Source organism: Bufo bufo, chromosome 1 (assembly GCF_905171765.1).
Source record: "Bufo bufo chromosome 1, aBufBuf1.1, whole genome shotgun sequence".
NCBI classification, from domain to species: domain Eukaryota; kingdom Metazoa; phylum Chordata; class Amphibia; order Anura; family Bufonidae; genus Bufo; species Bufo bufo.
In genome coordinates, this window is record NC_053389.1 from 455211249 (window position 1) to 455230006 (window position 18758).

General features: G+C 41.3%; 1 protein-coding gene across 1 annotated transcript in view; it reads right to left on the reverse strand.

Moving 5' to 3' along the window:
• The window catches only part of LOC120982817 (ankyrin-3-like), a 279530-nt gene that overhangs the window by 195580 nt on the left and 65192 nt on the right, over positions 1–18758 (reverse strand). The window contains exon 8 of the mRNA XM_040413026.1: positions 17792–17881. Within this exon, the coding sequence (XP_040268960.1) occupies positions 17792–17881 (90 nt within the window). The remainder of the gene's footprint in view (positions 1–17791; positions 17882–18758) is intronic.

Consider the following 18758-nt stretch of genomic DNA (forward strand, 5'->3'; position numbering starts at 1 on the left):
TGGACGCTTATGCTTCAATACTTTGTCCCACATTTCCGCTCGATTACATTTAACTTCATCCATTGACCTCCCTTGGATGTGGAATCCTTTTCTCAGGCTCCCTCTCCGGCCTGGAACCCTGATTCCCCGCCACCCGTGATCACCATGGTAGGCGCATAAAAGAACATCGAAAGTTGATAGAGAAGATATCCAATTGGATTGTGGACATTACGGGGACGTGCGACATGGTGGAGCAGTATATGTGCACATGCCTACACGTACTGAATGATGGGTCTGCCCCCTTCAACTTCTGGGTCTCCAAATTGGGCACATGGCCTGAGCTTGCCCTTTACACCTTGGAGCTGCTGGCCTGCCCTGCAGCCAGTGTATTGTCTGAACGTGTGTTTAGCACGACTGGAGGGGGTTATCACAGGTTATATTTCCTAATGTTTTTGGGTGTACCCTAATTTAAAAAATTATAAAAAAATGTAAAACCAAAAAACAGTGTAGGCTACCTCCTCCTCCTCCACCGCCGCTTCCATCTACAGCGCCACATCCACCGCCTCCTCAACCTCCTACTCCATATGGACCTCTTCCTCCTAGATCAAGATTATTATTATTTTATTTTTACGCATTTTATGTTATTTAAAGTCATTTCCTTATCCACATTTGTTTGCAGAGCACTTGCCATGCTCTCATCCACATTTTGATGCCATTTGCCCTCTAGCCCTTTCCATGACATTTTTACAGCCATTTTAGTGCTCAAAAGTTCGGGTCCCCATTGACTTCAATAGGGTTCGCGTTCGGGTTCGGGGTCAAGTTCGGGTCAAAGACGGGTCCCGAACTCAAACTTTTTTGTGAAGTTCGGCCGAACCCTTCGAACCCAAACATCCAGGTGTCCTCTCTACTCTAGTTAACACAATTGGGATCTGTTTTTGGAGAAAAAGTGTCACCCGATACAGAAAAACGAGACATCAAAGAGTTGAAGCAAAAAATTCAGGACTCTCTGAGGAGACGTACCAAACTGTGGTGGAACAAAGCTGCACTTGAAAATAATTTACACAAAAAACATCATTCCACGTGGTTTGTGGAAGTGGAAGATCCCCTGTTTATGGGGAAATGGGAGGATACACTTACTAAATGCTCACAAACTCTGATTGAGTTATTAATTGGAGCAGATCGGAAGACCTTGGAAAGTGTGGAGAAAGATATTGATAATTTAAAGAAAAGATACAATTACTATCAAAGGAGGAGATTGTAACCTTCGATAAGACCTTAGAGGAGGATTTGACGAAGTAGGAAAAAGATATACAAGCAATCAAATCCAGCAAATTTCAGAGGGATTTGAGTTATTATCAACAGAACAAGGTATTCAAGTGGCAAAGGAGTAACATAAGATCACGCTTTTAATCAATTACCTCCCTTACATCAGAGGAAGAATGTGGAGCCTCTTTTTTAGGCGGATGCCTGGAGTCTGGACGAGGCCCAGATTCAGACAAACAAAACTACAATCTACGTACTCTAGTTCAGAAAAGAAAATACAGAAGTATAAACAGCAAGGAGGAGAGACTCAAGACCTAAAGGTAATTAATTTATCATCAACTAGTTTAACTATCCCCCAACAGCAGGTCTTACAAAAAGGATTGTCCTTTTTCCCTACAGGCAAATTTGATTCATTTGAGGTAGTAAAAGTTCTTGAGTTGTTTTAACGTAGGTTAATACTTAAGAAACACTTTAATAGAGGACAGGAGACATTCCCCTTATCATCCGCTATTGAACAACAAGCTGTACGTGATTTGGAGACGTTGGCTGAACAACGGGATTCTGATTGTGGTAAATATCCTGTGCACCTGCACCGGCGATCACAATGGTTCCCCCCAAGTCATTATGTCCTGCAGTGGACATTTTTGTCAAGTTAGTTAAACAAGACCTTAAAAAGATAGTTCCGAACAAAAAAAGAGATAACTTGACTAGATCATAGAGACAAGCTGTGATGGAATAAAAAAAATCTAAGAGATGTTGTAATAAAACCTGCAACGTTGTGATCTGGCCTTTGCAGATGTATGAAAGGGAAGCCATAAACAGCTAAATAACACTGTTTGCTATAGGAAGTTAAATAAGGACCCCACAGATCGGTTTAAATGTGAATTGGAATTGATATTACACTATAAACCTGAAGATGATGGAGGGGCTGACTGTTGACTGTCCAGTCAGACCTACATTGTATCTTCTTCCCAAAATTCATAAAAACTCCACCAATCCTCCTGGGACTTCCTATTGTCTCGGGGATTAGTGGTTTATGTACGAACATTGGGATATTCATCGACTTTATCTTCTTCAAAAATGTGCTGAAACACTTCCTTAATTTGTGAAAGACACAACAGATATTTTGAGACGCATGAATGATATCCATTTGGAAGAAGGATCATATTTAGTTATTTGTGATGTCGAGTCCTTATACACGTCTATATGCCACGACCAGGGAGTACGGGCGTCGAGGTATTTGTGTCAATGACTGATCTTGACAGCGAATTGATTGAGTTGATTTTGATATTGTTGGAGTTTATGTTAACACACAATTATATTATGTTCAAAGATCGTTTCTTCCTACAGCTCCAGGGAACTGCAATGGGGGCGTCTTGTGCGCCCTCATATGCAAATTTGTTCCTGGGGCTGTGGGAGAGAGAGATAGTTTATAATACTCCTGGATATGATGCCATGCTCCTCTGGTTGAGGTATATAGACGACGTGTTTTTTACTTGGCAAGGTTCGGAATCACTTTTGGAAGATTTCCTCAGGAGCTGACCATGAAGCTGACCTGGAAATTTAGTTTGGTAGAGGTAGAGTTTTTGGACATCTTGATTAGGAAGAAACCTAATGGGGCCATAGTAACAGATGTTTATACAACTGTCAACTCCCTCTTACATGCATATCGTTTCATTATCCAAAGGTGATTCAGGCGATTCCTGTGGGTCAATTTCAGAGAATGAGACGCATCTGTTTGAACAACAATCCTCCCATTTAACAAAACGGTTTCTTGAAAGAGGCTACTATTTGAAAACAATACAGGAAGGATATGAGAGAGCAAGAAAATCATCTAGGGATATGCTTTTGGTTAACAAAAGAAGACAAAGAAAGATTTATGATTCTACAGTAAGATTTATCACTCCCTTTAATAGTAAGTGGTGTACAAGAAATGGGGAGGGGTGGCCCTGTATGTGAAAGATAGCATAAAATCTAATTTAATACAAGTTAGCAAGACCAATTTAGAGTCAGTTTGGGTTACGTTGCAGCTTGATAATCATAAGGTAACTCGTGTAGGTGTGATATATAGACCACCTGGCCAAGTCAAAGAATTAGATGATCTACTAGTTGAGGAAATAGCTAAAATGACATTGAAAGGGGAAGTTATCATTATGGGAGACTTTAATCTTCCTGATGTAAACTGGAAAACAAAAATAGCTAGCTCTGCCAGGAGTACAGATATTCTAAACTCCCTACTGGGATTATCTCTACAGCAAGTAATTGAGGAGCAAACCCGGAAGGAGGCCATTTTACATTTAGTATTCGCAAATGGGAATTTGGTATCTGATATTACTGTAGGGGAAAGCTTGGGATCTAGTGATCACTAGTCAGTGTGGTTTATTATAAGTACAGTGACTGAGTCACACCACACAAAAACAAAAGTTTTAGATTTTAGAAAAACTGACTTTTCTAAAATTAGATTAGTGGTATACGAGTCCCTAACAGATTGTAACAGTTTCAATGGAGTCCAGGAGAAATGGGACTACTTAAAATTGGCACTATTGAAGGCAACAGATAATTGCATTAGGCTTGTCAGTAAAAGCAAAAAAAGGAAGAGACCACTGTGGTACTCAGCAGAAGTGGCCAAAATCATTAAAAGCCAAAAGACAGCATTTAGTAATTATAAAAAAAACTAAACGAGGATGACAGGCAAATTTATAAGATTATGCAGAGAGAGGCCAAGCAAGTTATAAGAGCTTCTAAAGCACAGGCAGAAGAGAAATTAGCTCAGTCAGTGAAAAAAGGCGATAAGACATTCTTCATATACGTAAATGAAAATGGAAACTAAAACAAGGAATTACCAAATAAAAAACAAAAAAAGGAAGATATATGGAAGAAGATAAAGAACTAGCTGACTGCCTCAATGAATACTTCTGTTCAGTTTTTACAAAGAAAAATGCAGTAAAAGGACCTCAGTTTGGAAGGAAGACTAATGAATCTTTTGATGCATGTGTCTTTACAGAGGAAGAAGTTCTAAGTCAGCTGTCTAAAATTGATACAAAAAAGTCACAGGGGCCTGATGGGATACACCCAAAGCTATTAAAAGAGCTTAGCAGTGAACTAGCAAAGCCATTAACAGATTTATTTAACCAATCACTGGTAACAGGAGTCGTCCCAGAAGATTGGAAATTAGCAAAAGTTGTGCCCATTCACAAGAAAGGTAGTAGGAAGGAATCAGGCAACTATAGGCCAGTAAGCCTGACATCAATATTGGGGAAATTAATGGAAACCATACTTAAGGAGAGGATTGTGGAACATCTAAAATCCCATGGAATGAAAGATGAAAAACAGCATGGGTTTACTTCAGGGAGATCATGTCAAAATAATCTTATAGATTTTTTTGATTGGGTGAGTAAAATAATAGATGGCGGCGGTGCAGTAGACATCGCTTATCTAGACTTTAGTAAGGCTTTTGATACTGTCCCACATAGAAGGCTTATCAATAAATTGCAGTCTTTGTGCTTGGACTCCCATATTGTTGAATGGATTAGACAGTGGCTGAGGGACAGACAACAGAGGGTTGTAGTCAATGGAGTATATTCAGACCATGGTCTTGTTACCAGTGGGGTAAATCAGGAATCTGTTCTGGGACCCATATTGTTTAATATCTTTATCAGCGAAATTGCAACTAAAATGTAATGTTGATAAGTGCAAGATAATGCACCTGGGGCGTAAAAACCCAAGAGCAGAATATAAAATCAGTGATACAGTCCTAACCTCAGTATCTGAGGAAATGGATTTAGGGGTCATTATTTCAGAAGACTTAAAGGTAGGCAGAAAATGTCATAGAGCAGCAGGAAATGCTAGCAGAATGCTTGGGTGTATAGGGAGAGGCATTAGCAGTAGAAAGAGGGAGGTGCTCATGCTGCTCTACAGAGCACCAGTGAGACCTCATTTGGAGTATTGTGTGCAGTACTGGAGACCATATCTCCAGAAGGATATTGATACTTTGGAGACAGTTCAGAGAAGAGCTACTAAACCAGTACATGGATTGCAGGAACATGTATAGCTTGGAAGAAAGACGAGACAGAGGGGATATGATAGAAACTTTTAAATACATAAAGGGAATCAACAAGGTAAAAGAGGAGAGAATATTTAAAGGAGAAAAACTTCTACAAGAGGACATCATTTTAAATTAGAGGGGCAAAGGTTTTAAAGTAATATCAGGAAGTATTACTTTACTGAGAGAGTAGTGGATGCATGGAATAGCCTTCCTGCAGAAGTGGTAGCTGCAAATACAGTGAAGGAGTTTAAGCATGCATGGGATAGGCATAAGGCCATCATTCATATAAGATAGGGCCAGGGGCTATTCATAGTATTCAGTATATTGGGCAGACTAGATGGGCCAAATGGTTCTTATCTGCCGACACATTCTATGTTTCAATATTCAGAATATCCTCCATAAGCATTGGGCAGTACTTCAAATGGATAGAGATCTTTCTATGACTCTGCCATCTTAGCCCCAAATTACTTAGAATAAATCACAAAATCTGCGTGATCTATTGACAAGTAGCCACTATACAGTGGATACAGCGAGAGGGCTTTTTGGCAGTAGGGGTCTTAAATGGGGATCTTTCTCAAGTGGATAATGTGCGGCCTGCAAATATATGATTCGTTCCACCACTTTTTGGGATTCCTCCAAAGAAAAAGAATATACAATTGTACAGGGCCGTAGATAATTTTTTTTTCCTGGGGAGGGTTCAGCTTTCTCAAATTATAAGAGTCATCATCCACATCCACAGATATCCCCCCCCCCCTCCATAACAGTGTCCCTGACAGTGTCCCTATTGTAAGAAGGACCCGCCGTTCCTTATGTAAGTGACTAAGTGAGCTACTTGTAAAGTATATGTACTACTACTATCTAATAATCTATCACTACTAACTTACTGGGACTGGGACTGTCAGGACTCCAGATAGGCTCCAGGATGGCTCCTGCTCTTCAAACACTAAAACTAGGCGGCCGGCGGCAGCGTAACGTGACGTCACTCACTACGTCACGCAGCAGGCGCATGCTCCCCCCACTTTATTAATGAAGGCGGAGCAGGCGCGTGACGTTTGAGTGAGTGACGTTAGGTGGCCGGCCGCCGGGAGACGGAGTCACGGAGGCGGTTCACTTGCTGAGTCTACTGACTGCTGAGCTGACTCGCAAGTGAACCGAAGACTCTAGGTGTTGCGCATGCGCGGATGCTATCTATTAGATTCACTTGCTGACTCAGTCGGCTGTTGGTATATTCTATTTCTGAGCTCTGACTGAGTGAGTCAGGAAGAGTGATTATAGTGATAGTGAAGGGATTCAAGGGAAGCGGACGCCGGACAGGAGGACTCAGGAGCTGTCACTGTGGTGTGCATTGTTACCCACAGTGACAACAGTCTGACAGGACAGCCTCAGTGTAAACTGTTCTGGTGACTCTGACTCAGGGTTCTTTTAACTCAAAGAATCGAATGAGTCACTAAGTCGGATCTTTAGATTCTTTTAACCTGAGACTCATTCGATTCATTTCTATTCTTAGACTCCCTGTACTTACTTGTGTGACTCAGACGACTCAGAGCTGCTAGTGCTTGCCTTGCCTCAGCTCTGATTGGTTGGTGGGCGGGGAGGGGAGGGGCTGGCAGAAGCAGCTTCCACTCTAGGATCATATTACGCTCCTCCCGAGTCCCTCCCTGCTGCCAGCGACGGCGTCTCGGCTATTGTCTGTGTGCTATGTGACTGAGCTGTTTCAAACGGATCAGCTCAGTCAGATGAATGGACTCCAGTCCTCCGGTTCAGTGAACTGAATCGATGCGAATGAACGATTCGTTCATGAACCGGACATCACTAGTTAGGAGGACAGACACTCTGGGGAAGGGGGTTTGAACCCCCCTATCCCCCCCTTATCTACGCCCCTGCAATTGTACTCAATATTACTTGTAACACGGAAGCCGTGATATATCTTATCACCTGCCCCTTTCATCTAATATATAAAGCTGAGTGTATGTGTGTGTGTGTGTGTGTATGATTCCCCTGGATCTCACAGGCCGGAAGCTGTATGAGTAATACAGCCAATGGATTCCAATACAGAAGTATTGGAATGCATTGTAAAGGATTAGACCCCCAAAAGTTGAAGTCCCAATGTGGGACAAAAAAAAAAGTAAAAAAAAAAGAAAAAATAAAGTTTTCCCCCCAAAAAAATAAAAGTTTCAAGTACAAATAAACAAAAATGTCATTTTCCCCAAATAAAGTTAAAAAAAATGAAAAAAAAGTTTACATATTAGGTATCGTCGCGTCCGTATCGACCGGCTCTATAAACTTATCACATGAAATCACAGTGAGGGGTTAATATGATGGTACACGTTCTGTATATATATTATACGTCTCAGCCTGAACGAACGTTAAAAGTGAAAATAATAAAGATTTTATTAGAATCAATTGAAAAAGTGGGTGTGTAGAAAATTTATATAAAATCAGGCATACAGGAGATCAGAGATGTGGAGAGGGATTGGATAATTAACCATCCACCACTCTGATAGCCTGAATAGTAGCCTGTTGCTTGCTAACACTTAGTATATTCTCACACTGATATAGGTGTAGTCTGTAGCAACCAAGCTCAAGTGCCGCTATCCCTATGCTACTTGTAATGAGCCATAGAGTGGATCGTCTGCAGAGTCTGAACAGCTGATGTGGGTATTAGTACAACCTTAAACGCTGCCCTGCCTAGTGAGCGATATGTAGCACATCAGATCGCTTAACGCGTTTCTACATGACTAGAATATGTCATGTGTCATCAGGAGCGATGACACATGATTTGACAATTCAAGATTTGCTTCTAAACTTCTAAGCCTTGTAACATCCCCAAAAAATAAAATGTCATTCCCAAAATGATCCAAACATGAAGTAGACATATGGGGAATGTAAAGTAATAACTATTTTTGTAATTATTACTATGTATTAGGCCACGCCCCAATCTGGTTAGGCCACGCCCACTCCCACTCCTCAGCCGACAGGGATTGAGAAAATGAGGTTAAAAATCTGCTTCTGTCAGCTGCAGGGGTGGGAGGGAGGGTGACTTTCTCCCTGCAGATCACGCTCAGACAGCACAGTGCTGCTTTATGAGAGCGAGCTGTTCAAAAGGACATCCCTGTGTCCATCCAGGCCCTGCGCCGGACAGAGGACAGGGAGTCTGAAAGCCGGTCTGTCCGGCCTAAAACTGAACCTCTGGCCACCCTAGGGGCAGGCTGCTGTGGAGGTCACAGTTAAGGGAATGGTCCGCTATGGAGGTCAGTGTTAAGGGGCAGATTGCTGTAGAGGCCACTGTTAAAGGGGCAGGCCCCTGTGGAGGTCACTGTCAAGGGGGTTGTATGCTGTGAAAGTCACTGTTAAAGGGGAAGGCTGCTGTAAAGGTTAAAGTTAAGGGGGTGGGCTGCTGTGGAGGTCCAATTTTAAGGGACGGGGCACTGTGGAGGGGGGTCAGTGTTAAGGGGAGGCCGCTGTGGAAGTCACTGTAAAGGGGCGGGGTGCTGTAGATGTCACTGTTATAGTGGATAGTGTCGATATCTTTTAACGACACACACAAACATTAAATGAAATAGATTAAATATACCCGAGTGAAGCCGGGTCCTTTTGCTAGTGTATATATATATATATTGGGATGACTAAAAGACCGCTTAAAAGTACATGTCTTAGAACACATTAATAAAATCCAAGCTTCCTTTGATGTCTCTGAAAAAGATGTTGATGGCCTGCAATCTATCCCTCGTCATTTTCATAAGTACCATAACCCAAGAAGTTTAAAAGTGAGGGGTATAGACAGGATAAGACTTGGATCTAGGGGTGGTGACATTAAGCGAGCATTGTTGGTACTGTTGGATACAGTAAGTCCAAGGGGCCTTAATGAATTTAGTAGCTTCAAACCTTTCCTGTAAAAGCGTGAATTTTAACATGTGGGGTATATAATGTATTTATTTTTATTTTGTGTAATTTTTGTCTTCTTTGATTGATTTGATTTTTTTGATTCCATATAGATTTCTCTATGTTTGTATACCTATGGTGGATGAGGTGTGTGGGTTCTATAGTTAAAGATTACAAGTATTGAAAGAAAAAGAAGAAAAAGAAGAAAAACACAACATGAAAGAAAGAAAAATAAAGAAAATGTGTATCTATGATGTGAGATTAATAGATAACAATGGGGTCTATTACTCTGTGATTCTCCTGATAATGCACGTATGAAGTATGTGGGAGTGCGCTTCATCCATCTGGTTTCCGGATGGGTGGACCTCACTCCCATATATTTTCACTTCTTATAAATTATTTGTGTATTTTCGTTCACAATTTTTTCTTTTCATTATTATTTTGCATTTATAATTTTTATTATTTTTTATTTTGTGATGATTTAGCACATTTGTCACTTTATTTTTGTGTACTGTACCTGACAATATGTCTCACATAGTACAAACAACATATGAATTATATTTTAATAATTTAATTGTAATCCATCACTTGCTGCACGTGTCACGTTGGAGCTGGTTTCACATGGTGTTACACATCATATGAATTATATACTGTATATATTTTTATTATATTCATTGTCACTTTTTATTTTTATATATGGGTTAATATTGCTCTTATTGAGCCTGAATATAAAACCTTTTTATCACGATCTGCTTAATCATGGAGTTTACATTTTGATTATATCATTATGTTGACTTATGTTGTTTATCCATAATTGTGCTGGTATATCTGTATTAACTATAGGTTTTTATTTTGTATAGTTTTCTTAATTGATATGCCAGTTATTCTATTTAGACTATACACAACAGCCATATTAGACTATTTTAGTGTGGGGTATGTGCTTCATTGCAGATCACATGACCTTACAATCACATGATCACATCAAGACACGCCCTGGTACATGCTCTGGATGACTTCATCTGGATGCGCTCCATCACACGTTGCTGTGTGCACCGTGCATGCACATTGGTAGCGCGGGGAAGCGCTGAAAGATGAAGTTTATCCACCATGACAGAGCCGCGCTACATATGATGTGGTTCAGGTGATTCTTATTATTATTCATCTAGCCCCTCTGCATCCTCTCCCTTTATATACCCCCATTTTAATTTTATACTCACCTCCTGACGAAGCCTAAGAGGCGAAACACGTGTCGAGGTGTTAGTGTGTGGGGTGATACTTCAGCATATTGCACGTTTGCAATGTCTGTGGGTAGGTTGCAATAGCTGTACATGGCCTTTCTCCTGAGTAGTTTGACATTTTTTGCATGTACAGTGCAGACCAAAAGTTTGGACACACCTTCTCATTCAAAGAGTTTTCTTTATTTTCATGACTATGAAAATTGTAGATTAACCATTTCAGGGGACTACCTCTTGAAGTTCATCAAGAGAATCCCAAGAGTGTGCAAAGCAGTAATCAAAGCAAAAGAACCTAGAATATGACATATTTTCAGTTGTTTCACACTTGTTTGTAATATAATTCCACATGTGTTAATTCATAGTTTTGATTACTTCATAGTCATGAAAATAAAGAAAACTCTTTGAATGAGAAGGTGTGTCCAAACTTTTGGTCTGTACTGTATATATGTGTGCCATGTGTAATTATTGACTTGATCATTATATTTTATCATCTACAGTCAAGTCCATAAATATTGGGACATTGACACAATTCTATTTTTTTTGGCTCTATACACCACCACAATGGATTTGAAATAAAACAAACAATATGTGCTTTAACTGCAGACTGTCAGCTTTAATTTGAGGGTTTTTACATTCAAATGAGGTGAACCGTGTAGGAATTACAACAGTTTGCATATGTGCCTCCCACTTGTTAAGGGACCAAAAGTAATGGGACAGAATAATAATCATAAATCAAACTTTCACTTTTTAATACTTGTTTGCAAATCCTTTGCAGTCAATTACAGCCTGAAGTCTGGAACGCATAGACATCACCAGACGCTGGGTTACATCCCTGGGGATGCTCTGCCAGGCCTCTACTGCAACTGTCTTCAGTTCCTGCTTGTTCTTGGGGCATTTTCCCTTCAGTTTTGTCTTCAGCAAGTGAAATGCATGCTCAATCAGATTCAGATCAGGTGATTGACTTGGCCATTGCAGAACATTGCACTTCTTTCCCTTAAAAAACTCTTTGGTTGCTTTTGCAATATGCTTTGGGTCATTGTCCGTCTGCACTTTAAAGCGCCGTCCAATGAGTTCTGAAGCATTTGGCTGAATATGAGCAGATAATATTGTCTGAAACACTTCAGAATTCATTCTGCTGCTTTTTTCAGCAGTCACATCATCAATAAATACAAGAGAACTAGTTCCATTGGCAGCCATACATGCCCACGCCATGACACTACCACCACCATGCTTCACTGATGAGGTGGTATGCTTAGGATCATGAGCAGTTCCTTACCTTCTCCATACTCTTCTCTTCCCATCACTCTGGTACAAGTTGATATTCCAAATGCAAATAGCACACTTGAAATCAACTCTGGACCTTTTATCTGCTCACTGTAATTGGGATAACGAGGGAATAACACACACCTGGCCATGGAACAGCTGAGAAGCCAATTGTCCCATTACTTTTGGTCCCTTAACAAGTGGGAGGCACATATGCAAACTGTTGTAATTCCTACATCGTTCACCTGATTTAGATGCAAATACCCTCAAATTAAAGCTGACAGTCTGCAGTTAAAGCACATCTTGTTCGTTTCATTTCAAATCTATTGTGGTGGTGTATAGAGCCAAAAATTTTACAATTGTGTTGGTGTCCCAATATTTATGGACCCTACTGTATATGTATTCAGCACAGCACCAGCTCTGGTGAAATATAGCACCTAGGGTTCTCTGTGTATTTTCCATGTATTCAGCACTATACTGTATATCCAGCTAGAAGTCAAGTACAGTATCTGCAGCTTTGTGCAATATTTAAGTACTCAGCCTCAGGTATTATAAAGCCATCATACAGTCCTGATCAAAAACTTTAAGACCACTTGAAAAATGGCAAAAAATCATATTTTACATTGTTGGATCTTAACAAGGTTCCAAGTAGAGCTTCAACATGCAACAAGAAGAAATGAGAGTGAGACAAAACATTTTTTGAGCATTCAATTAATTGAAAATAACGATTAAACTGAAACAGGCTGTTTTTCAGCTGATCCAAATTTTAGGACCACATGCCTTTAAAAGGCCAAATCTGCGCAAAGATGTGGATTCATTGTCATTTTCTGTCAGGTAGTCACACGTTGTAATGGCAAAGGCAAAAAAACTCTCCCTTTTTGAACGTGGTCGGGTTGTTGAACTGCATAAGCAGGGTCTCTCACAGCGCACCATCGCACTGATCAGCACTGAGCCGGAGGATCCAATTGGCTGTCCGTCAAGACACTGGACGATCCTCAACCCAAATTAAGGCCCTTACTGGTGCTGACTGCAGCCCCATAACCATCAGACGGCATCTGAGACTGAAGGGCTTCAAAAACAAAAAACTTCTTCAAAGACCTCATCTCCTTGAACGCCACAGAGCTGCTCGTTTGGACTTTGCAAGAGAGCACCAAACATGGGACATTCAAAGGTGGAAGAAAGTTTTATTCTCTGATGAGAAAAAATGTAACCTTGATTGTCCTGATGGTTTCCAACGTTACTGGCATGACAAGCAGATCCCACCTGAGATGTTTTTTACACACCATTGTTCCTTCAGTGGAACAATGGAGCTTCAGGAAGTGCAGGGGCGTCAAACGGCCGCTGGCTATGTCCAGATGTTGCAGAGAGCATTCCTCATTACTGAGGACCCTCGTTTGTGTGGTAACGACTGGGTTTTTCAACAGGACAACATTACAGTACACAATGCCCGCAGGACTAGGGACTTCTTCCAGGAGAATAACATCACTCTTTTGGCCCATCCTGTGTTCCCCTGATCTAAATCCAATTGAGAACTTTTGGGGATGGATGGCAAGGGAAGTTTACAAAAATGGACAACAGTTCCAGACAGTAGATGGCCTTCGTGCGGCCGTCTTCACCACTTGGAGAAATGTTCCAACTCACCTCATGGAAACGGGGGGGGGTTTAGTTTTTTTGGAGGTGTGGTCCTAAACTTTTGATCAGCTGAAAAACAGCCTGTTTCAGTTTATTCGCTGTTTTCATTAAATTGAATGCTCAAAAAATGTTTTGTCTCACTCCCATTTCTTCTTGTTGCATTTTGAAGCTCTACTTGGAACCTTGTTAAGATCCAGCCATGCTAAATATGATTTTTTGCCATTTTTCAAGTGGTCTTAAACTTTTGATCAGGACTATATGTACTCTGCTCTAGGGCTAACTACACTGCCCGTCCAAAAAAAAAGTCACCACCAAAAATATTTCTTTGGACCGCCTTTAGCTTTGATTACGGCACGCATTCGTGTGGCATTGTTTCGATAAGCTTCTGCAATGTCACAAGATTTATTTCCATCCAGTATTGCATTAATATTTCACCAAGATCTTGCATTGATGATGGTAGAGTCTGACTGCTGCACAAAGCCTTCTCCAGCACATTCCAAAGATTCTTAATAGGGTTAAGGTCTGAACACTGTGGTGGCCAATCCATGTGTGAAAATGATGTCTCCCTGAACCACTCTTTCACAATTTGAGCCCGATGAATCCTGGCATTGTCATCTTGGAATATGCCCGTGCCATCAGGGAAGAAAAAATCCATTGATGGAATAACCTGGTCATTCCGTATGTTCAGGTAGTCAGCTGACCTCATTCTCGGAGCGCATACTGTTGCTGAACCTAGACCTGACCAACTGCAGCAACACCAGATCATAGCACTGCCCCCACAGGCTTGTACAGTAGGCACAAAGCATGATGGGTGCATCACTTCATCTGCCTCTCTTCTTACGCTGATGCACCCATCACTCTGGAACAGGGTAAATCTGGACTCATCAGACCACATGACCTTCTTCCATTGCTCCAGAGTCCAATCTTTATGCTCCCTAGCAAATTGAAGCCTTTTTTTCTGGTTTGCCTCACTGATCAGTGGTTTTCTTACTGCTACACAGCTGTTCAGTCCCAATCCCTTGAGTTCCCTTCGCACTGTGCATGTGGATATGCTCTTACTTTCACTATTAAACATAGTCCTTAATTCTACTGTTGTTTTTCTTTGATTTGATTTCACCAAACGTTTAAGTGATCTCCGATCACGATTATTCAGGATTTTTTTCCCACCACATTTCTTCCTCGAATTCGATGGGTCCCCACTATCCTGTCAGTTTTTAATAATGCGTTGGACAGTTCTTAACCCAATTTTAGTAGTTTCTGCAATATCCTTAGATGTTTTATCTGCTTGATGCATGCCAATGATTTGACCATCTTTTCCATGACCACGAGATGTGTCTTTCGACATGGTTGTTTAAGAAATGAGAAGCAACTCATTGCACCAGTTGGGGTTAAATAACTTGTTGAGAGCTGAAAGATAATTTCCCATGCAGTAATTATCCAATAGGAGGCTCATAAGTATTTGCTTAGGCTACTTTCACACTAGCGTTCGGGTGTCCGCTTGTGAGCTCCGTTTGAAGGGGCTCACAAGCGGCCCCGAACGGATCCGTCCAGCCCTAATGCATTCTGAGTGGATGCGGATCCGCTCAGAATGCATCAGTTTGGCACCGTTTGTCCTCCGCTCCGCTGGCGGACCCCTGAACGCAGCTTGCAGCGTTCGGGTGTCCGCCTGGCCGTGCGGAGGCAAACGGATCCGTCCAGACTTACAATGTAAGTCAATGGGGACGGATCCGTTTGAAGTTGACACAATATGGCTCAATTTTCAAACGGATCCGTCCCCCATTGACTTTCAATGTAAAGTCAAAACGGATCCGTTTGCATTATCATGAACAAAAAAAATAAAAAAATAATTTTTTTTGTTCATGGTAATGCAAACGGATCCGTTCTGAACGGATCTAAGCGTTTGCATTATAGGTGCGGATCCGTCTGTGCAGATACCAGACGGATCCGCACCTAACGCAGGTGTGAAAGTAGCCTTAGTTAAATCCAGGTGGCGACTTTTTTTTGTTTGAAATCTCTTTTTTATTAGACATAGGTCATAGTTGAGTGCACAATTACAATGTTGAGTGCGTCACATCATAAAAAATCAAAGTGAATATCTTTGAAGGCATAGCCTAACAATACAGGCTAGGATGGATGACCACTCATCTAGGACCCAGGGGCCCATCAGGTGAATGACCTTACAGAGTGAACATACTGAGGACAAAGAATGCACAAAAGAGGAAAAAGAATAAACAACTAACTAAAACTAACAGCCCTGTTGTTGTGTCACCCTGGTTTAGTAACTACAGTCCGTTCAGGAAATTTCAATTAGGTCATAGCGGCGCACGTTCTAGGGAGCGCTGGAGTGCACGGTTCATAACCACTGTACCCCTAAGGAGGAACGTAGGGTGGGGGGGAGGGGGAGGTGGAGAGAAGGGGGGGAAAGAGAGAAGGGAGGGGGGAGTGAACGGGGGTAGGCGAGGGGGGAGATCTAGGAGACCCTAAAAAATATCTTCCAACGCATATCTCTAGCTGGTTCCTGAGGACAGAGGGTCAGGGAGGCTTGCTCTGTAGTTCAGCCAGGGCTGCCAGAGTAGCAGGTAGCGGTCTCTACTGTGGTATGTCCAGCCTATCAATTCCTCCATTTGACACATCTGGTGAACCCTGTCGTGCCACATATCCAGGGTCGGTGGGTCCACCGATCTCCATTTCAAGGGAATTAGAAGTTTTTCAGCCATAAGTAAGTGGGTGGTTAGATTGTTCTTCCCTGGACGAAAATTTGGTGTGGGCAGCCAGAGTAGGACTAACTGGGCTGTGAGTTTCAGGGTCGTGGAGCAGACCTTGTTTATAACTCGCTCTACCCCTTCCCAAAATTGGCGAATGGCCGAGCAGAACCACCAGATGTGGGAGATGGACCCAGTAGCGACATTACATCTCCAACAAAGGTCTGTGGGGAGGAGATTGATTTTTATAAAGGTACTCGGGAGTTCTATACCATCTAAACGCCACCTTCACAGAGTTCTCTTGTATTTTTATATATTTGGAGAAACCGTGTGAGCATCTTTGGACCCACTTTTTGCTATTATCATCTAGCGTTAGATGTAGCTCTCTTTCCCAGTCAGCCACCCATGGTGGCATATTGGAGTCTCTTGCACAGAGTATTTGCCTATATATGTGGGTGGTGCACTTGTGGGGCAGAGTTGGCAGCAGTGTGAAGTTTTCTAACCACGTCGGATCTGGTAATGGAACATACTTAGAGGTCTTAAACTGTCTGCAGACGTTTTCGAAGTCATTCCCTTGAATAAAGTTCTTCCCAGGGTCTGGTCTTCCAGAAAGGGCAGCGTAGAAGTCGGTAGGGGTCTGTAACTTTGTTAAGTCACCTAGTCTGTGTCGGGTCATTGAAAGCCAGATTTCAAACGGGTTTCTAACTTGTGGGCACATAAGGTTGGGGAGGAGGTGACCTTTTTTTGGACAGGCAGTGTATATTTTGTATGTATTCAGCACTATATATTCAGTGGAGTATCTATAGCTCTGTGCAATATTCATGCATCCAGCCTTTGGTATTATTAAGTCCTTATATGTACTCAGCTTTATATACTGTATTTAGTCTAATATACTGCCTTGGGCCTCTATCTTCTGTTGCTCTGGTGGAGTGCTTGATATATCTAGCCTGTTATATTTTTCTGGGGTTTGTATTTTCTGCTCCCCTGGTGGAGTGCAGTTATTAGGGTTTTTGGTTTGGTACATCTTCTATGTACTTGGCTTTATTATGTAGCTTGATATAAGAGCTTGGGGCTTGTTTCCCAATATTACATCTGTGACATAAGTGCTATATCTGATCTATGTACCCCATGTATTTTTTCTGGATCATTTTCCATCGTGCCTCTTTCTCCTTACATTTGTATTTAAATTATATATTTTGATGAATACAGATTATTACATATTTTATAGTTATAGTCCCATTGATCTTTCTTTTGGTTAGGATTTATGCTGTTTTTGATCTGGGGACAACTTGAATAATATGAGGTGGTTGTAGTTTTTTTTTTACCTTCCAGACAAGCACCTGCTCGTCAGTGGAGGAGCGACTGCTAATGCCATCACTCTTCCCCATACTGACTCGCTGTTTGTCGGCAGCAGACAATGTTTACACAGCATGAGCTGCTGCCGGCAAACAACAATTTAGGTGCCTACATAAATGATACAATTATCCAATGAACGAGCGTTTCGCTCATTTATTGGGTAATCAGCGACACCTTTACACAGCCAGACAAGTGCTAATGAACGTTCCTATGAACGCTCGTTATCGTTTATCTAGTGGAAATTCGGCCCGTGCAAAGGGCCCTTTACTCAATAAAGATTTCATCCTTCTAATGAGACTTGTAAAGGCAGATGAATTATCATTGCTCTTATTACTAAGGTTAGTTGTAGTTTATACAATAGATGTAATTTCTTAATTTAGAACATTCTGTAGTATAACAGTTTATCCTTTTTTTAGTGTCTTGTGTATACTTACATTATAATTAACAACACTCCTGCTTTGCTTGTACTTGAAACCAGCCATGCAGATAAAACACACGTAGGCGCACACAGCCTGGAGGTCGCCCTAAATTGAATTTGAAGCAAAATTTATATTACCATAAAATAAGAAAAAGCAAATGGAACATTCTAAAGAAATGCAAAAAAAAGGAGTTGTTTATAGGCTCGACTAATGGCACTTTCTTCAAATGTTAGGCCACTTTCACACAGTCCAGATTCAATCAGTCTTTTGTATTTGCATTTTTAAAGGGTGATTTAAGGACCCAGTGGGATCCTTCAACCCACCTTAATTAATCCCGTCTAGCCTGCAGAAGAAAGATTCCAATATATTTATTGTCTTGCAGTTGTGTGGATTGTCTACTCTGGAACCCAGTCACATGTTGCACCTCTTTTCAGAAATCCTAAATCTGACATCAGAATATCAGGTTTCTGGTCAGGTCTATGGACAGGCACATCACTTCATCACTTCTGCACCCCAGTATAGGGAAAGTGCTGTGGAAGGGGCAGAGCTACTTGTCTCCCTCACATGTAGAAGTTGAGGTGTCGTTAAAATTACTTAAAAACCTTGGTTTTCAATGCAGTTGAGGTTTGTACAAGTGAAAACTCAACTGTTACATGTGAATATACCTTTACAACTCATCCATAAGGTATAGTCACCTAGGTCTATATCTACTGCAGTACTGACTCATTGTATGGAGATGTTCTTCACCTGGAAGCTTCTAGGCAACAAGTACTTCTGTACATACGGAGTCCAATGGTGTATGGAACAATTTTTTTCCAGATGAATGCAACCAAAAAAATGAATCAATATACAGTGGATGCCGCATGCACCTCTATGGCAGCCTTATTATGGCTCAGTACAAAACAGAGCTGTAATACAGTCATAAGCATGAACCCCAAAGTAGATCTTGAGGGCCAAATTTGTCCATTACTTGGGTAGAACA